A 23,032-nucleotide genomic window follows, 5' to 3' on the forward strand; every position below is an offset into this window, starting at 1 on the left:
ACTTAAAATATATTTTTATATAAGGTGCGAGTTGGTCGAATAAGGTTGAGGTTCAACCCGTACCCTATCCTACCCGCTGCAGATAAAGTTGACAACCTTATCCAATCGAATTGGGTCAGATTAAGTAGCTACGAATATAGTACATGTTGCCACCCCTAACAACAAGTCTCCCTCCATAGCTAAAATTTGCATCCGAATTAAAAAAAAAAGACGGATATTATTTGAAATTAGTGGATGTAGATTAACAGGTAATATATGTATAAAAAAAAGGCTAACTTCCACGAAACTCCTCCGGCTACTGCTTGGGTTAAAGAAAGAAAAATTGCTACGCATATATATATATATATATGATTTTTTTAATATGTATTTTTTATTTTATATAAATAGTTAAGTGTTGATGTATAGCCTCCATAAATAGTCCAAGAATGAAATTCAGCAACTGACACCCACAGTTAAGCTACAATAACAATGGTTCTTGAACTTTTTTATGTCATGTTAATACTGTGTTGTATACATAATCTGGCATTTACACAGGACGAAAATAGTCGTATAGCACCATTTGGCTGCAATTCCACATGTGGAAATGTTGAAATCCCTTTCCCATTTGGAATGAACGAACCCAATTATTGCTATGCAGACCACTGGTTCCAAATAGAGTGTAGGCACGATACACCTTACCTGAAATCTATAGGGCTGGAGGTCTCATCAATTGATGTATCATCAGGCACCATTGACATCATGCATCCAATTCACCGTTGGAACTGCAAACCCCAACACAACGCTACGAATACTGAGCAAGAAGTGGTTGACCTGAGAGGAAGCCCCTTCGTGTATTCGCAGGCGCACAACATGTTTGTGTCAGTTGGCTGCAATGAAATCTCTTTCTTGGTGTCCAACGGCACGCAAGTTAGCGGCTGCGTGTCAATCTGCGACGACAAGAAGGACGTTGAGGAGAACATTGAAATTCAAAATTGCAACGGCAAATACTGCTGTGCGACCTCCTTGCCTTTGTATCTCTCGGAATTTAACGTCACAACGGAGAGTTTCGGGAGTAACAACAACAATCGTGCTAGTGATGATGATGAGTGCAGTAGCTATGCGTTGATTGTGCAATACTTTCGCGTTCCTGACTACATGCGCTATGATAGCAGCTATGCCTATTACCGTTGGAATTCGATGACAGATCTTCGGAGTTTGAAGAAAGTTGGGGTGGTGCTTGAATGGGAGATTCATAACTCATCCATAAGACTCCCTCGCTCAGGTCACTGCGTCAACACTAACATTACATCTGCAAAGAACAATCACTCAGGTCGGAGATGTTACTGCCTCGAAGACTCTTACGGCAATCCCTACATTGAAGGAGGCTGCAGCTACGCCAACGGTATTCTTTCTTTAATTTCTCACGCACTCACGTCTTCAAAGACGATAACGATTCTCGATTATTATTTTCTTCAAGATATTTTCAAGTGATATTTTACTAGTGATTAGAATTAGCAAGAGGAAATCATCAAAATTGTAAAAGATTTGGATCAGAAGAAAAAAAATCATTGTTTTCTGTGATTCTCCTTTATCAAGCATCCATAAGTCTAATTTTCGCTTAGTAAATAAACTTAACATCATAATTTACGTTTCAGATTATGGTGACAACGGCGAAGGAAACAAAAACCGGTCAAAATGGGCTATAATAGGTACGCATTGAAGATATGCATATAATATTTTTTTGATAACTAGATATGCATATAATATGGTGAGGACCTACCTCCTCCGTTCTTTTTATATGAAGTTGATACTTAAAAAAATTGTTAGATAATAATTTATTTAAATTTATTAAATTATTTAATGGTCTTAAATATCAACTTTATAATTATATGTGAATTTTTATTATTTTTAATGGTATGAGATTTCATTTAATAATATGAAATTATTCATTTTTATTTTATTTATTTTTAATATATATATATATATATATATATACAAAATATTATTTATACATAAAAAAATTTAGATTTATTTTTTTGTTAATTTCTTACTAAAATTTTAATTAGGTTCTTATATTTTTTGTTTTCAATTGAGTCCTTTAGTAACAAAAATATTAGAATTAACAGAATATTTTGTTAAATAAAATAAATATATCTAACACTTAACTGAATATTTTATATAGTTTAACAAAATATTCCATTAATTTTAACATTTTTGTCACGATAAAAACTTAATTAAAAAATCTGATATAATATAAGAATCTATTTAAAAATATATATATATAAATCTAATTGAAAATTCAGTAAATTTATAAAAAGCGACGGAATAATTAAACCAAAAATTTATCACTAAATTTATCTTTATAAATTTATATTTATTTAATTTATTTTTAATATATATTTTATATAAATAATTAATTAATAACTAATTTTTAATATGTCCATAAAATAATTGTACTACATCATATATATTAAAAGGGTCAAAATTGGCTGCATTATATTAATATAAAAAGGGTCAAAAGTGGCTGCATCAATAACTAAAAGTAGCCACTAGTAGCATAATATTTAATATAGCCATTAGTGGTCATTGTCCTTTGTAACCAAACATATAGTTAACTCAAGAAGGAAACAAAAAAAAGAATTCAACTAATTAAATATGCATGCTTTTACCTCTTTTTTGTGATGGAGGAAAAATCAAAAGAGATTATTGATTATATATTGATTGTATTCTAGGTTTTTTTTAAAAGAATATATTATATCTTTGGCTCTAAATAAATAACAATTTTTTTTAGTTGAAGAAGCGAGGATAAAAAAAAAAGAGAATATGTTTGTACAAAAAATAATTTTAAAATGTTTCCAAACTAACATTTTGTCAGTGTATGTATAACTAAAATCAGAAATTTTATGTTGTGATAAAAGATAGTCAAATTGTTACCATTAATATAAGATTTAACCATTTAAATATAGAATAATACAACATATTAAATTTTTTTGTTAAATAAATTCAATTAAATTGGTTTAATATCAATAAAAATCAGTTATATATAGCATTACTCCAAATTTTATTATTTAACTTGGTTGAACTTATTCATAAAAAGATTTTGATGTGTAACTTTACTGTTAAATATATTCTTTTCATTTTGTTAACTGCTTCTATGCTCTCACTTAACTTGACCTGTTCTTTTTATTCACCCGGAACTTGCACTTATACATGTGTATATAGTAGTAACCAAGGAATCCACAGGTTGTATCCATGTATATGTTGACAAAATAATGATATTGGTGCATGTAAGACAAAGTAACATCTCATAGAATAATGTGCCAAATTTGATAGGTGTTTTCTCGAGTGTTGGATCTATCATTTTTCTCCTTGGCTCATGGCGGGTTTATAAAGCTGTAAGGAGAAGAATAGTACAGAACCGCATAGAAAAAAACTTCAAAAAGAATGGAGGTTTGCTTCTAGAAAAAAGGATGTCTTCTGGCGAAGTTAATGTTGACAAAGTTAAACACTTTACCTTAAAGGAGTTAGAGAAGGCCACTGATAACTTCAACATGAACAGAGTTCTCGGTAAGGGAGGGCAAGGCACCGTCTACAAAGGAATGCTCGTAGATGGAAAAATTGTTGCCGTCAAAAAGTTCAGGGTCCAAGGGAATGTGGAGGAATTTATCAATGAATTTGTGATCCTTTCACAAATTAACCATAGAAATGTGGTTAAGTTGTTAGGATGTTGTTTAGAGAAAGAAATTCCTTTGCTTGTTTATGAGTTCATTCCTAATGGCAATCTTTATGAATATTTGCATGGCCAAAATGAGGACTTGCCAATGACTTGGGATATGCGTTTGAGAATTGCATCTGAGATTGCAGGAGCACTTTTTTACTTACACGCTGCTGCTTCTCAACCAATTTATCACAGAGATGTGAAGTCAACAATATTTTGTTGGATGGAAAGTACAGAGCAAAAGTAGCTGACTTTGGAGCTTCTAGAATGATCTCTATCGAAGATACTCACCTAACCACTGTAGTTCAAGGGACTTTTGGATATCTGGATCCTGAATACTTTCATACTAGTCAATTGACAGAAAAGAGTGATGTTTACAGTTTTGGAGTAGTTCTTCTTGAACTTTTGACAGGACAAAAGCCACTATCCTCCTTAAGACCCAAGGAAGCGAAAAGTTTGGCTTCATATTTCGTTCTTTCTGTTGAGGAAGATCGCTTGTTTGACATTATTGATGATAGGGTGACAAAAGAAGGAGACAAAGAACACATAATTGCTGTTGCCAATCTTGCATATAGATGCTTAGAGCTCAATGGGAAAAGAAGGCCAACTATGAAAGAAGTCACAAGAGAATTGGATGAGATCTGGAAATTGGAGAGGAAGTTTAATAATGCACAGCAACATCGTCATGAAGAAATTGAGCATCCTGCAATTGAATATCACCATCCTTGGGTTGCAAATTCTGCTCCTGATACAAGTCCAAGCGACGTATCACTCACCTCAGAGTCAGAAGCTATGCATATTCTTACCGAATAATTTGTAAGTTTTAATTTCTTATGATTTTAGGTCATATATATGTAACATAAGGATTGGAGATATGAACTCCAAAAGACTAATTGTATTTTTGTGTAATTTTGGTAATTGCCCATGATAGGTTTATATGTACCGTCAATCTTAGTCTCAGTCTTTTAATCTTCTTACTTTGGAATATGGAACCTTTGCTTTAGATGAAAAAATTTAGTCATATCTGATTCAAGTAAAATAAATTTCCTCTTAATACTTGTTGGCTGAATGAATCTGAAATTGAGTTGTTAACACGTATACACCTTCCGGTGGCAGCATAGTCACAAAGGTGTGTGTATAAGCCTTTCACTGATTTTACTCTTGTCTCTACTTTTTCTTTTAAAAAAGAAATAATAAAAAATAAGTTTAATTAGTAAATTATTGTTTTCAGCCAATATATATTAACCATTTTTTTAAAAATAATATTAAAAAATATATTATAAAAATATAAAAAAATATTATCTTAACTTTAACGATACTTCATAATCATTATAGCCACGATAATCGCATGCATGTTAAAATTCATAGTCCAAAACTAATGAAACTCAACATACGAACCTTTAAGCCACAACAATGGATCTTCAATTCGCGTTTGATCATGATGTCATTGTCATGTTAATAACATGCACTATTCTACATACACTGGCATTTGCACAATACGAAATTGCTCCTATAGCACAAGCTGGTTGCAATTCCACATGTGGACTTGTTGATATCCCTTTTCCATTTGGAATGTAGGAAACCAAATGCTATGCAGACAAGTGGTTCCAAATAGAATGCAGGCAAATCTATAGAGATGGAGGTCTCATCAATTGATGTATCACAAGGCACCATTCAAATCATGCATCCAATTCACCGTTGGAACTGCAAACTCCAACACCACAACAACGCTACTCAGTAGCAAGTGGTTGTCCTGAGTTAATATAATTATGTTAAAATTATTATAAACGCAAGTCAGCGGCTGCGTTTCGATTTGCAACGGCGACAAGAACATTGAAATCAGCACTTGCAACGGCAAATACTGCTGCGTGACCTCCTTGCCTTTGTATCTCTCGGAATTCAACGTCACAACGGAGAGTTTCGGGATCAACAACAATAACCATCATGCGAGTGCGAGTGGTGATGATAAGTGCAGCTATGCGGTGATTATGAGTATAGTGAGTTGGGTTACAGTTGGGCTCAAGATCTGATACGGTTGAAGAACGTTACGGCGGTGTTTGAGTGGGAGATTGTAAACTCGTCCGTAAGGCTTCCTAGCAACTGCAAGGGGCAGCAATGTTACATCATCTTCCAAGAACTCATCCGGTCGGAGATGTTACTGCCACGACTACTCCTCTGGCAATCCCTACATTCCACAAGGCTGCAGGCTCAATGACGGTATGATAGTTCCTTTCTCAGCTAAGACTAAGAGCAAATTATTGTATTTTACATTAACTGTTGACTATTGGATTTATTTTAAAATCATTTTACCAAATGAAGAATTATAAAAGCCATCATAATTTATTGGTTTTGGCCATCAATTAATCATTAATATTTAAAAATATAAGATAAAATACATTACATTACTAGATTAAAAAAATTAAACTATAAAAATTGAATTAATAATTAAAAATCTGTTAGGTGTTTTCTCGAGTGTTGGATCAATAATTTTACTTCTCGGTTCATGGCGGGTATATAAAGTTGTAAAGAGAAGAATAGTAAAGAACCGCAAAGAAAAAAACTTCAAAAGGAATGGAGGTTTGTTGTTAGAACAAAGGGTATCTTCTGGCGAAGTTAATGTTGACAAAGTTAAACACTTTACCTTGAAGGAGTTAGAGAAGGCCACTGATAATTTCAGCATGAACAGAGTACTTGGAAAGGGAGGACAAGGTACAGTCTATAAGGGTATGCTAGTAGATGGAAAAAGTTGTTGCAGTCAAAAAGTTTAGGGTCCAAGGAAAGGTTGAAGAATTCATAAACGAATTTGTCATTCTTTCACAAATTTAACCATAGAAACGTAGTCGAGTTGTTAGGATGTTGTTTGGAGAAAGAAATTCCTTTGCTTGTTTATGAGTTCATTCCCAATGGAAATCTTTATGAATATTTGCATGGCCAAAATGAGGACATGCCAATGACATGGGATATGCGTTTGAGAATTGCAAATGAGATTGCAGGAGCTTTGTTTTACTTACATTCAGCTGCTTCTCAACCAATTTATCACAAAGATGTAAAGTCAACAAATATTTTGTTGGATGAGAAGTATAGAGCAAGAGTAGCAGATTTTGGAGCTTCTAGAATGATCTCTATCGAAGATACTCATCTCACCACTGTAGTTCAGGGAACTTTTGGATATTTAGATCCTGAATATTTCCATACTAGCCAATTGACAGAAAAGAGTGATGTTACAGTTTTGGAGTAGTTCTTCTTGAACTTTTGACAGGACGAAAGCCGTTATCCTCCTCAAGATCTGATGAAGAGAAAAGTCTGGCTTCATATTTTGTTCTTTCCATGGAAGAAGATCGCTTGTTTGAAATCATCGATGATAGGGTGACAAAAGAAGCAGAGAAAGAACATATCATTGCAGTTGCGAATCTTGCATACAGATGCCTTGAGATCAATGGAAAAAGAAGGCCAACTATGAAAGAAGTCGCAAGAGAATTGGATGAGAACTGGAAATTGGAGAGGAAGTCTAATAATGCACAACAAAATGATCAAGAAGAAATTGAGCATCCTGCAATTGAATATCACCATCTTTGGGTTGCAGATTCTGCTTCTGATATATGTCCAAGCAACCTAACACTCACATCAGAGTCAGAGGTTATGAATATTCTTACCAAATAATTGGTATGTTTTCTTAATATTTTCGGTCATATATATGTAAAATAAGTCATAATGGTATCTTTATGTAACTTTCTGTCCGTCATAGGCTCAGTCTTTTAATCTTTCTTTGGAATATAGAACCTTTGTATTAGATGAAAAAAAAATTACAATTGTATCTGATTCAAGTAAAAAAAATTTTCGCGTAATGCTTTTTGGCTGAATCAACCTGAAATTGAGTTGTTAACATATATATACACCTCCCGTCAGCAGCAAAGTCACAACGATATGTATATATTAAATAATTAAACATAGTGACAAATTAATTGTCTTCTTGTTAGATCAGATAAAATTGAATTCTACCTATACTAGAGTCTAGAGGTACTTGCATAGGTGATTACGACATTTTTATTGATCAATCTTAACTTCTTTGGGGTTTTCTTCTTGTCCCTAGTTAGTGCTTAATGCAAGCTGTTGGTTAATATAAATTGTAATATGTGCTTCTTCTCAAAGACATAATCACTTCTTTACCTTCCTCATCAAGGATCAAATTAAACCATTAATGAATACAATGGTTATGCTGCGATTCGTATTTCGTATTATCATTTTGATAACATGGATCATCATCATGCATCCACTATTGGCATGTGGAAAATTGGATTTGTAAGTTTTGCACAACCCAATCATGGCACAACCTGGATGTGATTCAATGTATGGAGATGTTGAGATCCCTTAACCATTTGGAATGAATGATCCAAAATGCTATGCAGATGAATGATTCCAAATAGAATGCAAGAGTGACCATAAACCTTACCTCAAGCTTATAAACCTTGAAGTGAAAGCCATTGATGTTAACATAAGCACAGTTGAGGTTAAGAATCTCCAATTTTCCATAGTAAGTGTCGCCCTTGAGGCAAAGATTCTTCTCATTCTCATCCCGAAGTAACCATCAAGGAGCCTGCAAGTATTTTGCTATGTAAGGAATATAAGAGAATGTGGTTGGTTGACGTGTTAGTTAATCTGTTAAGCACCCATGTGAGAGTTTGTTACCAGGTTAGAAAGTTAGTTATTTGGTTAGCCTAGTCAGCAGCCGATATATAATTTGTGAGGAAGCAAATTATCAATTCACTCTTTTCCCTCAAACATTTTCTTCCTCTTCTTTTTCTTCTTCTCATGTTGAAGCAATCTTAAATGGCTTACCTAAGGAATACACTTAGTTTATTAAATCATTGAGTAAATGCCTAAAATGGTCCATGAATTTCAAATCGCTATTCAATTTAGTTCTCGACTTTTTAAAATGACCAATTAAATCCCTGAAATTAGAAAAAATGCATCTCCGTTAGTCCCTTGCAGAAGTGCCGTCTAAACGTTGATAATGTGACATTTCAGTTGTATGCTGATGTGTACTAAACTTGACTTTGATTCAAATTGGTACCTGAAATTGCTTAATAATATCCAAATTAATCCATTTTCAATTATAAAACTCTAATCCCAAATTATTGTCTTCTCTTCTTCGATGCTGTCTTCCTCTCTTTTTCGTCCTCTCCGCTATCTTCCAGTTCATATTCATTCTGAATTACAACATCAGTTCACTTACCTAAAACTATTTTAATTACAAGTTAATGTGGTTGGATTAATTTTAAGTTCAACACAAATTTAAATTATATGTATCCTTGCAGGTTCGTGCATTAAACTAAAATATATTTTTCACTTTTAAGAAGGTAATCATTGTCATCATCTTCAAAGTCTTAACATCACTTTCTAAGTTTGTCATTTTTCAATTGAACTCATGCAAAATTTTTTGTGAAATGGGTGTTGCACAAACTAGTTCTTCACCTCCATCAATCCAACAGAAAAAAATTACAACGGATTTCATATTGCAAAGTAAAATTTCGCAGGTGAATCCAAACTTAAAGTGAAACTATCTTTTCATTTTCTTTAAAGCCATAACCTTACCTCATAGTTTGGACAACCATAAAATAGTCTATCAGGATTCTCTTTCGTCGTTGAGTACTTCATCACCATCCGAAGTCTGCAATTACAAGAACGGCATTCTTACCTCCCCTGTTGGACATTCTTTTGTTGCCATAAGGTCTCTCTATAGAGTTAATTGTTCCTACTTGAGCTACTTTGACTTCTCTCTCCACCACCCATCATCACTCATGTAGACGAGAAAACAAGATGAAGTGGAAGATAGTGGAGAGGTCGAGAAAGATAAGAAGATAGCGCCATAGCGGAGAGGTCGAAGAAGAGAAGAAGACAACAGAGAGATCGAAGAAGAGAAGACAATAATTTGGGGATTAAGATTTTATAATTGAAAATGGACTAACTTGGATATTATTAAGCAATTTCAGGTACCAATTTGAATCAAATTCAAGTTTAATACACATCAGCATACAGTTGGAATGCCACATCATCAACATTTAGACGGCACTTCTGCAAGGGACTAACGGAGATGCATTTTTTCGAATTTCAGGGATTAATTGGTCATTTTAAAAAGTCAACGACGAAATTGAATAGCAATTTGAAATTCAGGGACCATTTTGAGCATTTACTCTTAAATCATTACTCTAAACTTGTATCTATTGGAGAACTTGAAGCCTTACTCATGGCACATGAAGAACTACTCAAAAAGTGCAAGGAACATGATAATTTTATTCAAGCTCGTGTATCAAACATCTCATTAGTCATTACCACATTCATGGTGGTATCCGTGGTGGAAGACGCTTTTATTGTGGCAGAGGAGGAGCCAGATTTGCTCAAGGAGGTAGAATGGTGCATCCTCAGATTCGCTCGTGTTGGTATGACTCTGGTTATGAAGCACACACTCTAAAACAACCTCAGTTTCTCACAACCTTAGGGATAATCTCTCGTATTCCAATGCCTTGACGTAGAATGAAGCTGATTTTTGCCATGCCTTCAATGCTTAGAGATCGGAATTGGTATCCAAATTCAGGAGCTACTCACCATATGTTTTCTGATGCGTTGAACTTTATAGACAAATCAAATAGGCGTTGAGCTTTCGGATGCCTATACTTTCCTTATATTAGGCCTCACAATGCTCATAAAATTGATGATAGGTCTGAATTGTGTGCTTTTCTTGGATATGGAATTCGGTACAAAAGGTGATAGATGTCTAACTGCAGCTTGGAAAACAATCATTAGCATTTAGCAGACATGTGTTCTTCGACGAGACCAAGTGTCTACTCAAAACTAGCTTCCCTTCCTCACAAAAAATGTCTCAATCATGAATGAGCTGCCTCAGATTCCTATCTTTCAAGTTGTTGTTCAAACTGTGATGCTTCAACGATGGGTGAGTCTGAGCAGCAATATGCTATCATGCATCTCTGTCAACCCTACTCACCCAATGATAACGTGATCAAATAATGAAATTTTAAAACCAAAACTGTTTCAAGCTCAGCTAACAACTAGTCTTGAACCAAAGAGTTATAAAGAAGCACTTACAATACCTCACTGGAAACAAGCTAAGAAATTGAGCATCCTACAATTTAATATCACCATCCTTAGGTTGCAGATTCTATTTCTGATATATGTCAAAGCAACATAACACACACCTTGGAGTCAGAGGTTATGCATATTCTTATCCAATAATTGGCAAGTTTTCTTAGGTTTTTGGGTCATATATATGTAATTTTGGTCACTTCCCATTATATGGTTGGAGTTATGAACTCCAAAAGACAAATTTTATATTTTATGTAATTTTGGTCACACTGCTCATTATAGGTTTGTATGTACTGTCAATCATAGGCAGAGTCCTTTAATCTTCTTACTTTGGAATATGGAACCTTTGCTTTAGATGAATGAAAATTTACAGCTGAATCTGATCCAAGTAAAATAAATTTCCGCATAATGTTTTTTGGCTGAATCAACCTGGAATTGAGTTAACATATATATACACCTTCAGGCGGCAGCATAGTCACAACGGTATCTATATATTAAATAATTAAACATAGTGACAAGTTAATTGTCTTCATGTTAGATCAGATAAAATTGAATTCTACCTATACTTGAGGTACTTGCATAGATGATTACGACATTTCTTTATTAATCACTCTTAACTTCTTTGGGGTTTTCTTCTCGTCCCTAGTTACTGCTATGGAATAAAAGACGCCGCCTCAGTAAACGAGTGATTAATGCAAGCTGTATTAGGCTTATATAAATTATAATATGTGCTTCTTCTCAAAGATACAATCACTCCTCTACCTTCCTCAACAAGGATCAAATTAAACCATTAATGACTACAATGGTTATGCTTCGATTTGTATTTCATATAATCATCATCATGCATCCATTATTGGCAAGTGGAAAATTGGATTTGCAATTTTTGCACGATCCAATCATGGCACAACCTGGGTGTGATTTAATGTGTGGAGATGTTGAGATCCCTTACCCATTTGGAATGAAGGATCCAAAATGCTATGCAGAGGAGTGGTTCCAAGTAGAATGCAAGAGTAACCACACACCATATCTGAAGCTTATAAACCTTGAAGTGACAGCCATTGACGTTAACATTAGCACCGTTGAAGTCAAGAATCCAGTTTTCCACAGGAAGTGTCACGATGGAGGCAAAGATTCTTCTCTCTCTCGTCCCAAACCAACCATAGAAGATCCTGCAGGTATTTCTTTGAGAGGTAGCCCCTTTGTGTATTCCAACAAGCGCAACACATTCGTAGCTTTCGGTTGCAACATTCTTGGATTCTTGCACTCTAACCGTTCAGTAGTCGCTGGGTGCGTGTCAGTTTGCGGTCCAAAAGAGTTCACAAGACTCAAGAAATCGGTTGCCAGTGGAAAAAAGGTTAATCTTGGTTGCCATGGAAAGTTCTGTTGTGTTGCTTCAATACCAAGTTATCTATCAGAGTATGAGGTGACAATGGAAGATATAAGAAATGGAAGCATTGCTCCTGGGTGCGACGACTATGCGCTGATAGCAAAAAAATGGAGAAAGGAATTAACATGGATGGTGAATCAGAAAGAGAGTGAACTCAAGAAGAATGTGAGTCACTATGCACATGCTGTGCTGGAGTTTGAGATTCTGAATTGGTTCAACATTGAAGCAACTAATGCAGAATGTCTTAAGACTAATGTAACGTCCTCAAAAATGGAGAATTCAGGTTGGAGATGCAAATGCAGAGTAGGATTCCATGGGAACCCATACATTGCTGGTGGCTGTGTAGGTCAGTAACTTTTTTCTGCAGACATCTAATTTTATCATATATAGTTTGAATTATATGTATTAACTATTCTGATTCGAATTAGATCATAGTATGTAGCTAGAAATGTTTTACAGAAGTATATTTACACTGTCATAATTCATAGCAACGAAGTTTGAGCACCTCATAAAAGTAATCCAAATTGTTTACCATTGAACCAATCCTAATTATGACTTTGATAGTTTGATATTATCCATTTAACCATCTAGTGAATTTGAAGCAATTTAACCTTATATTAATTTCTTCTTTTATCACATCTATCTATTATTTATCAGAGAAAAGTATAACTAAATTTTTGATAAAAATTTTTAGTCCTCGACACTTTTCAATAGACAACAACTTATTTGTAATTAAATTGTGTGAGACTTAATTATCGTTACGATAAAAAAAAAAATTAGGACCCAATGTATTTTTTTCTCTCTTATTTTCTCTTTATTACTTGAAATGAATGAATGAGATCTTTTAATAGAATATAAAAACATTTACCCATATGCATAAATTTCGAATATTTTCATTCAATTTTTATGTGAAACAAAACATATCTATATTAGTCATACTAAGGGTATAAAAAAACAGTCACTAAATTAATTATCCATATATAATATATATTAAAATATAAAATACACAATAAAAATGAGTTAAAGAAGATATGAATTGATACATAAATACATAATGACTGATTTTTTATGTGCACATCACATTTTTTACCTATATTGAAGAAATTTCTAGTGAGTAAGTCTAATAACTCAAATAAACACGCTTACCAAATGTGAATCCTATCTTACATATAAAATAGTAGATCAACTTTTAATATAGGTATGTATGTCTAGGCTTATATGGTTAAGACTTGTTCGAAGGAGAATTTATCTTGAACTGAAAATCCTTTTCATTGTGTACTATCTTTTGAGTTTACTGTAATGTTATGTATTGAAAATACAAAAGGCTTTAATACCATCATTCAATGAGATGTTAGTGTATATTTAACTTGGAGTAAAGATAGTTGAACCAAACACTTTTGTTGATATAACAATATACGAGATTAGATATATACAAAAACTTTATATTAATATAGTGCATACAAACTAAATATTATTTACTTATTTATTACTATTTTAATTTCAATCTTTTTCCCATTTTCACGTTTCAGTTATTCGAGACCGTTGGTACCATTCCGAAGGAACTCCCACAAAAGAGCTTATGGTTGGTAAGTATGCATAAGCTATCACTTGTAGTAAAAACTCACATGGAGTTGTTTTCTTGTAAAGTTAATATTTAAAAGACGTTAGATAATTTAACAAGTTTGACTAAATTATTATCTAATAATTCTTAATTATCAATTTCACCAGAAAACAACTGCATGTGAGTCTTCACCCTCTCTTGTTTATTTTCAACTCACATGAAATCACATGTTTTGATTTATAGCTTGCCTAAATCACATTGTTCATCTAGTAAGTTAAAAGAAACATGGGTATTTGTTTTCAACTCTCACTTGTTTTGATTTATAGCTTGCCTAAAATTAAAAAAACTAAATAACTCCATGCAGGGTGGGTGCATGATTACATTATTTTGAATTGGAAAAAGTAATCTCTTATTTATTTATTTATTGTTGTGTGACAAATGTATAGGACTTTTGTCAAGCCTCGGATCCATTATTTTATTGCTGGGTCTAAGGTGGCTCTATGAAGTTGAAAGGAAAAGAATAGCGAAAAAAAGCAGAGAAAGTTTCTTCAAAAAGAATGGTGGTGTGTTGTTAGAAAAGGTATTGTCTTCTAGTGAAGGTAGTTTTGATAAATTTAAACTCTTCAGCTTAAAGGAATTAGAGAAGGCCACAAACCACTTTAATGTGAACCGGATACTTGGAAATGGAGGTGAAGGTACTGTTTACAAGGGCATGCTACTAGATGGTAAAATTGTGGCTGTCAAGAAGTTTAAGGTCCAAGGAAAGATAGAACAATTCATCAATGAATTTGTTATTCTTTCGCAAATTGACCACAGAAATGTGGTTAAACTGTTGGGGTGTTGTTTGGAAACAGAGATTCCTCTGCTTGTTTATGAATTCATTCCCAATGGGACCCTTTTCCAATATTTGCATGACCAAGATGCATATCTACCAATGACATGGGAAATGCGTTTAAAGATTGCCATTGAAGTTGCAGGAGCTCTATTCTATTTACATTCAGCAGCTTCTAAGCCCATTTATCATAGAGATATCAAATCGACCAATATACTATTGGATGAAAAGTACAATGCAAAGGTGGCTGATTTTGGAACATCCAAAATGATTGCTATTGAAGACACTCACCTCACCACAATAGTTAAAGGAACTTTCGGATACTTGGATCCTGAATATTTTCACACTAGTCAATTTACAGACAAGAGTGATGTTTATAGTTTCGGAGTAGTTCTTGTTGAACTTTTAACAGGGCAAAAGCCGGTTTCCTTTGTTGCCCCGGATGAGGCGCAAAATTTAGCATCATACTTTATTTTGTGCATGGAGGAAAAACGTGTGTTTGACATCATTGACAAAAGAATCATGTGGGAAGGACGGAGAAAGCATATCAATGCAGTTGCCAAGCTTGCCAAAAGATGTTTAGACCTGAAAGGTATTAAGCGGCCTAGTATGAAGGAAGTCTCAATGCAATTATATGGTATCTGGGAGTTGCAAAGGAATTCTAGAGCATAAAAGCCCATGAAGAGACTTAGCTCACTGATGGTGATTACTGACCAATCCTACATATAGGTTAAATTCTTGACCAATTCTTGCTAAGGAATTCTGGGAGTTGAATGTCATATAAAATGATTGGCACATTTTTGCAATTTTGTTTTATCACAAGAACAGGAGGTGGAATGTATATACAAGGATGGCAATAACAAACTAAAACTGTTAGTTAATACCCTCCATCAGTTCAAAATAACTCTTCCTATCAAACTTCTTAGATCAATGTACACAAGATGCAATTGTATCAAAATATATTAGTTCAACTATGTAGATATTGTTAGTCAGATATAATGATTTCCTAATGCCCTTCTCCCTCTCATGATGGGAGGGACATGTTTTTTTACACCGCATCTTAGACAGCAAAAACACTGAAATTGAGCAAAGAAGAAAACTTCAGGCTTAATATATTTCAATAACTTGGCAGCAAAATTGAGAAAATGAAGGTTGGAGATGATACGTGGAGATAAAAATGTTCTTCCTTATAAACTAATCTCTTGCTAATCGCAGTGTACAATAATAGGTATAAACCATAAGAAATACATCCCCACTCTGCAAACACGGGTTTAAATCGATCATCACAAATGGTGATGTTCTTCTCCTACAGGATGTTATATCTTGTTGAATCATATTATTTTCTGGGGCTTTAGTATTGAACCCATGAGACAGTACATAACCATGTTTATGTTGAAAATTTTAATTTGACCAAAAAGAATAATTTAATTTATAAATGATTACGTCCAGGGTACTTACATAAATATTAGCTCATGAAATGCCTTGACCCGTCTACGTGAGTGCAAGTACTTGTATTGAGAATCTACTTGATATTGTGTGTAGGAACACTCAGATAAAATTTGGTATTCTTGAAGTCATCCAAAAGTGGGTTGTATCCATCTTTGGTTCTCGTTTTTGTCGGCAAACCGAACTCTTCCATAAAAGCTGATGTATCCAGCTGCATCAGACAAAACTATTGCATAAACTTGCAAGTTCATTGAAATGAAGCATATCAGGTATAGTCTTATAAGATAAATAGAAGCGAAATATACCAAAAGAAATTCCAATATAATAATTGAAAAGGATTTTCAGATTTGAGATTAAACAACAGTTTAATTTTAATACATTGTTAGTATAAAATGGTTCTATATTAGTAACCAATCAAGTACTATCGATTGCAAGATTTCTAAAATAGAAGGTAGTTGAGTAAAACACTTTTACTAACTTGACAATATTATTGGATATCTATGTAAAACTTTTTTTTTTCTTTTCGATAGTGCATTTAACTTTACACTATGCAAAGATGCCTCATTTAGAACTTCTACATTGAACAGGCCATCCAATTTAACTAGTAAGTTATATCAGTAAGCATGCCAAGCAAAGAAAAATAATTATATAAAGAAATATTACCTATCTATACATGTATATGTAATTACTGGTACATGGGAAACAATTTTTAGATATGATAATTTTTGAGATTATTGGTATATTTAAACTATATAACCAACACCACCTAAGGAGACAAGGTATTGCAGTAATAATGTTAACAGAACTAACCGTAATTGTTCTCCTTTTCTTTCCTTTTTTGGATGTATGATCACCCTTAAGTTTCAGCCAACCAGAACAGTAATGATCAATCCGTTCCAAAAGCCAAAAGTCTGTAGGGAAAAAGATATCCGCATCACCCTGCAATAAAAGAAAAACACAAGGAAATGCTGACTTTGAATATAAAACTGCAGAGTTCGGAAAAAAAAATCATGACAGGTTCATGAGTCATATTAACATACACATATTAACATTGACAAATAGTTTACTCTTTCTATTTAGGAACTACAAACAATGCTCAAGTTCATAGTTTTCAATAAAGGAAACAAAATGACCAGGAAATAGTACCAAGTAACGAACAACAATTCAAATAATGCCAATTACTTCAATCAGGAGGATAGTATTGAAATATCAGGCACCATGCAAGATATAAAATAGAAGTTAAAATAAGACAAGAAGAGCCAAGACTCTCAAGAAACTTAATGTAGGAAGTTGATTTTACTACTACGCAGCTATTTATGCTCCCAATACAACAGGTTCTTTGCAATGTTATACTTCTTCCTCTAAACCACTGAATATCGAGGGACAGCTTATTTAATTTAATCATATGAGTTAGTGACTTAGATGATTGCTAATCACTTGTAACTTCATTTTCAGGATGTGCTTGAAAATGAAGAAACTAGATTGAAAGATGAGGCTGATGGGAAACCAAACCTTTGCGTCCATATAGTTCTCATAATCTGAGCTGCTTCCATCTTTCTGCAATTCAATAAAAAAGTAAGTGCGTTAGAGTGTTAACACACATTGGATTCAGGACACATAGGGTTAGTCTGTAAGTTGGGATTCTGGAGGAAAAGTGAGGGGAAGGGAAGGGGTGTAGCGTCAAATTTTGGATCTTTTTAATACAACCTTTCCTTCCCCTTTGAAATCCCAAACCCCTAGAGAGAGGATGAGAAAGTATTTTATAACTTCAAAATTCAAATCATCATTCCTTACAAATTCTCAAAAAAAAAAAAAATAATAAGAGTTCATAATACACATCACTTAAAACCAATGTGTTTGCAAATTAATCCATTTTTATTTTTATTTAGATGTCAAGCACTAAAGTTGAAAGGAGATGGATAATGACTACATTTTAAGTACAACTTCATGAAAACTTCACTTAAAGTTTGAGACAAAAAAGCAGGTAGCTGTTTTATTGTTCAGTAAAGATAACAGAAATATACTTTAGTTGAAACCAAAGGAGCTCTTTCGCCGGGAACTTTCACATCTGGGAGATAGCTGAAATCAGAAGCAATCAAGGACATCTTTGGTAGCACCTCATGCAGAACCTCAAGTAATTTCTGCCAAGAAAAACATGTAAATGCAAAAAATTTATTTGTACATAAAACTTGAGGAAGATTAAGAGACTCTCTTACCAAACATCCAGTTGGCAGCCAACATCTACGAGGTTTCGGGTAAACTTTAGACCAAATACCTTTCAGTGTAGGTACTGCAATGCTCCGAGTTGTTTTAGGCTCATCCATGTCCATGATCTCAACACAGCGTGTGATAAGTGGATCTTGCAAAGGCTTGTATAACTCACCAAGTGTTTCTCTATTGAAAAAAGAAAGGTGACTGGTGATGTGAAATCCTTACATAGGTTTGTTAAGGTGCATCTTTCACAATTGAAATTTAACATTTCTTGAATTAAAGCATCTATCTGGTTTGGTAGTTACAAGTTAATGAAGAATTAGAATACGTGATATGATGCATAAAGCAACAGCACGATCAAGATCAACATGCACCCTTACCGACCATGTTGCCTCTCAACCCAGACTTCCATCCATGGGGAAACTTGATTCTCTGAATAGACAAGATCGTGTGGAAGATTATCAAGTACCTACAAAGTAAGTTGATAAAGTGATTTGCTGGTAAAAAAAATAATAATAATTAGAATCATAATACGACATAGTTTTGACTAGAGCAGTTCGTCATCTTCTAGGTGAAGCCAACTGGTAACTGGTGATACATTACACAGGATGGCAGTGGAACAGTTTGAAGGATATTAACACTATTTAACAACAATAAGTCCATTACATGTTAGGTTATTTACTGTAGCCACTTTCTTCACTTGAGTTAACTAGATCCACATCAAAGGGAAGTTTAAATTCTTTTCTACAGCTAGTAAAAATGAGCTGCAGTAATTAAAAGCAACTCAAGTATAGAACACACCTCAAGCATTATAACCCAACACGGTTGTCTCTCCACATCCCCTGTAAAGAAGGAATCATTATAATAGAATTATTGCGTCAATTTATTTCTTAGTCTTTTTTGGGTCATATATTCCATAAATTCTGAAAAAAAAAAAAACATATAGAAGACCCCACAACATCTCAAAAATAGGAGCATTGAAATTCAAAAAATTCAGCTCAATCAAGGGAGAAGTACTATAGCAGCCTACCCCATCCCCTCCGATCAGCAGCATCACGACATTCTACCCTGAACTTTGGAATATGGCTGCGCACTTCACCAACAGTCTCTCTTTGCACTTCAGCAAGTGAAGGACTAATCTCAACTGAGCTGTAGTTAAAAATAATACATCAATTGCAATGTGCATAATGTGGCTCCAAATACAGTAGATAACCGGAATAATTAACAAGATATTCTCACTAGACTAACAGTAGCACAATTTTTAGAAACATAGCATGAGGTGTAGCTAAATCTATAATCATGTACATAACAGATAACACATATTGCAGGAGAAACAGCAAGGCAATATGTACACAGCAAATCATTTGTATCAATCCTGTTATGTACTGGTTCCAATCATATGACAAGACTGCAGAGGAACTTTGGATTTCCATAGGCACTCGTCAAGAAAGAACATGACTAGAAGAGTGGGCCAGAAACTGAGAGAATAAAATACAAGAAAAATAGGGACAGAATACAAGGTCCATACACTCTTGTTGTGAGAACTCACTGAGAATAGACTAGAATCAAATGATACCAAAAGGAAATGTTGCTTGGCGGTTTCTTACTTTCTCTAACATTCATGTCTCAGTGAAAATCAAAGTCCAAAATTAAAGAATTACCCTAATGGAAGTTACTTAGGGAACACTTAAGCAACATAGAGAGATGTATTACTCAGACAATTAGATGTACAGAAAATAGTATAACACAAGCATAGCCCAGTATCTTAAGAAAAGGTAAGAACGGGTTCTAACTTATAATTTGGTTTTAGCATAAAATACATATTAACTGTTCGAGGCACGTACGTGTAAGTCATACTGTTATAAACTTTTGGAGGAGCATTCAACATTATGTAATCCAATATACCCTTGGCACAAGTTCCTGATCCACCACCAATTTCATATATCTGATTGCAAATTAGAGGATAATATTAACTACTAATTGAAGTAATAAAAAGTAGCAAACCATGTGTAAAGGAGATATATTAGCAATGCTTATTAATTTTTTGTCCAAATTAAGTGTGGTTAGTAATGAAAAGAATGAAAAACAAATTTTACCAAGAAACAGGCATGAAGCATAGTTATAGATAACTAAAACATTAGCTAATAACATCATGGTGCAAGGCTCTCACAGCCTAGCTGCTGGAACAATAGAATATGGTGCTTTCATGGGTTCTAAACCGTAGACATGCAACCAAACAAGGAAATTGAGGAAATTTATACAGTATTAGGTATGTTTGTGGTGAGGCACTTAAATGTGGGGACTGAAGTACAACAAGCAGATATCTTTACAAAATCACTCAACAACAACAACAACAACAACAACAACAAAGCCTTGTCCCACTAGGTGGGGTCGGCTTTACAAAATCACTCAACAAGTGTAATTGTTTAAATTCATGGGAACCGAACTTGAATACATGATACGAGAAATAAGGCTGCTCTCTCCTACATTGGGGAAAATGTCTGTGGTTTGCAGGCATAAATCTTGAACGGTGAAATTTCTGCACAAACCTAGAGCCACTCAAAATATTCTTTATCATCTTTTTCTTTTCATTTTCCTTTTTGATCTGATAAATATTTTATTCATGCCAGAAGATAAAAAATAAATAGAAAAAAATAAATTAAAAGAAAAAACAAATAACTCCTATAAAGATACACTTTACAGTAATATCCTAATATTAATATCAGAAAAACATTTTTTTCCAACAAATTCAGATGGCAATGGTCACAAGTAAAATGTGCTTACTTTTAGAGGGACAGAGAAGTTTGCAGTTCGCATGATGGCTTCAGCAATCGCATGGGCATACCAAGGCTACACAAAAGGCGAATTGCATAAATGATTAGAGACACAAAACACTAGTTAAGGTTTCACAGAAGGTCCAAGTGCAGCAAATTTAATTCTAAAATAACTACAAGGACAGCTCTTAGAAGTTGAATAGTATGAAAACTCAAAAAACAAATTTGTGATTCAATAAATGGTTTGGACAAATAAACAACAGTTTCCACCTTATGAAACTGGGAGCTATTAAATTAAAACCAAATAAGCATCTGCAACATTTGTTATATATATTGTTGACTGAAAAAATATACAGTCCAGTGTACCTTGAAGATCTCCACAGGCGTAAACCAAGAGATATCGTTCTGCTTGTAAATATTATCCAAGTATCTCATATAAGCTTTTCTGCCTGAAATCCGCTACCATTGTAATGCATTAGTATTTAGCACAAAACTAATTACCAGAAATTATCAAAATTCCAGAAGCTGAATATTCACAATTAATTCAAGATTATGAAGGAACAAGATTAGAACCTTCAAGTTGATTGAACTTGATGCTGCTGTGAAGGACTCCAACGGAGCGGGGCCGTTGGGAGAAGTAACCATGTAAGGGATGGTACAAAGCAGAGTGAACGAAATCCCGAACCTGCAAAAATTGAAGAAAATGAAAAGCATAAGCATAGGGAATAGGGATGATGAAGAGGATGGAAATCGGTTATTGTTACCAGAATTGGTTTGTCGGCGACAATGTGAGTGGAGAAGAGAGCATGGAGTGGCGGAGTCCACACTTGATTCTGGAATCGCCCAACGGAAATGGGAGGAAGCCGAAGCCTGCGAATCACTATAAACATGGTTTTGGGAAACGATGCTACTCACAAAAGCATCTTCTTTTATTCTTAAACCCCCTTCAAGGGTTTATAGCTTTTCATTCTTTTTTTCTTTTCTTTTTTTTTCCCAATTACTATTCTTTTTAAAATTATTTCTCCCTCTGTATAGAAAATGGTTTAATTTATGTACAATGCAGTCATTTATATTATTGCAATTAATTATCTAAAACTATCTTTCTAAAAGAAGAAATAAAAATTCAGTTAAGGGAAAAAAATTACAAGTTGAATGTGTTGTTTGCAACACATATTCAAGAGCTTCTGGATGTGTTTTAATAAACCTTAGATGTAGACAAAATTTAAAGATAATCTATTACAATTCATATTTTATGATGAACGTTGTTACATTAACAATTGAGGAAACACTCGAACTGTTTAAAGCTATACATAAACATAGAATTCACAGGATATAGCTAATTGCTAGTTTGAGGGAATGAAATATAAGTATTCGACTTTAGGAAGATAGTTAATTATTAGGTGATGTGTTGAAAGATACTTTTTAAAAAAAAATTTGGTCTCAAATTAAAATAGATCTATTATAGAGGATTATGAATTCTGAAATAGATTAGAGTGGATATAAAATTTTTAATAGAGAAGGAAACTATTTTAATGAGAGTTGAAACTAGTTAACTAATTTTATAAAATTTTATGGTCGGTCAAATTAACGATGGACTTGTTTGAAAATTTGATAAATTAGACATTTATTCTACTAATTCTTTTGTATAGGTTTTATAAGTGGAATCACTCTTAAATGATATTAATAGCCACAATTTTACTAATTCTATTTGAAACAGATACATTTAGATTCATCTCTACTTATAATATTAATCCTAACTAGCCTTTTTTGGTATTTAGTTTACTTAATAAAGCAAACTATTACATCATCTCCACTCTATGCGGTACTATTTCTCTCCAAATGTTGCCAAAAAAATGTTTTGATTCTGTCATTCCTAGTTTTTCTCTCATGGTGGTACTAATCAGTAATTTCACCGAAAAGCACCCATCCTCAGAAAGAGATTAGATAGTATTATCTTCGGTACCTGCATTAAGGATAATATTATGTAAAATAGTGTGTAATTCTTCACAGTATTTACTCCCACTAA

General features: G+C 33.7%; 2 protein-coding genes and 1 pseudogene across 4 annotated transcripts; 2 read left to right on the top strand and 1 right to left on the bottom strand.

Moving 5' to 3' along the window:
- The first annotated feature begins 399 nt into the window (after nucleotides 1-399).
- LOC112796209 (wall-associated receptor kinase-like 8) lies at nucleotides 400-7,404 on the top strand (annotated as a pseudogene).
- A 3,780-nt stretch (nucleotides 7,405-11,184) lies between these two features.
- Nucleotides 11,185-21,971, bottom strand: LOC112796211 (protein arginine methyltransferase NDUFAF7 homolog, mitochondrial). 3 transcript variants are annotated; one of them, XR_011880919.1, is made up of 14 exons: nucleotides 21,771-21,971; nucleotides 21,580-21,691; nucleotides 21,373-21,455; nucleotides 21,017-21,082; nucleotides 20,077-20,177; nucleotides 19,263-19,381; nucleotides 19,034-19,074; nucleotides 18,613-18,701; nucleotides 18,238-18,415; nucleotides 18,046-18,162; nucleotides 17,534-17,578; nucleotides 16,832-16,960; nucleotides 16,034-16,232; nucleotides 11,185-12,275 (listed from the first exon to the last, which is right to left on the bottom strand). XR_011880919.1 is itself a non-coding variant. In XM_025838563.3 (13 exons), exons 1-13 carry the CDS (start codon nucleotides 21,894-21,896, stop codon nucleotides 16,098-16,100), a joined length of 1,341 nt encoding a protein of 446 aa, XP_025694348.1. In that variant the 5' UTR covers nucleotides 21,897-21,971; the 3' UTR covers nucleotides 15,742-16,097. The 3 variants fall into 3 exon arrangements, 1 of the variants encoding a protein (XP_025694348.1); XR_003199052.3 differs by lacking the exon at nucleotides 11,185-12,275 and adding an exon at nucleotides 15,332-15,651; XM_025838563.3 differs by lacking the exon at nucleotides 11,185-12,275 and having other exon boundaries at nucleotides 15,742-16,232.
- On the top strand, nucleotides 11,598-15,247 carry LOC114927547 (wall-associated receptor kinase-like 10). Its single transcript, XM_072234317.1, has 3 exons — nucleotides 11,598-12,524; nucleotides 13,712-13,764; nucleotides 14,146-15,247. The coding sequence occupies exons 1-3, from the start codon at nucleotides 11,598-11,600 to the stop codon at nucleotides 15,245-15,247; spliced, it is 2,082 nt and encodes a 693-aa protein (XP_072090418.1).
- Nucleotides 21,972-23,032: the final 1,061 nt, after the last annotated feature.

This window comes from Arachis hypogaea, chromosome 4, assembly GCF_003086295.3.
Source record: "Arachis hypogaea cultivar Tifrunner chromosome 4, arahy.Tifrunner.gnm2.J5K5, whole genome shotgun sequence".
In the NCBI taxonomy this organism is placed as follows: Eukaryota; Viridiplantae; Streptophyta; class Magnoliopsida; order Fabales; family Fabaceae; genus Arachis; species Arachis hypogaea.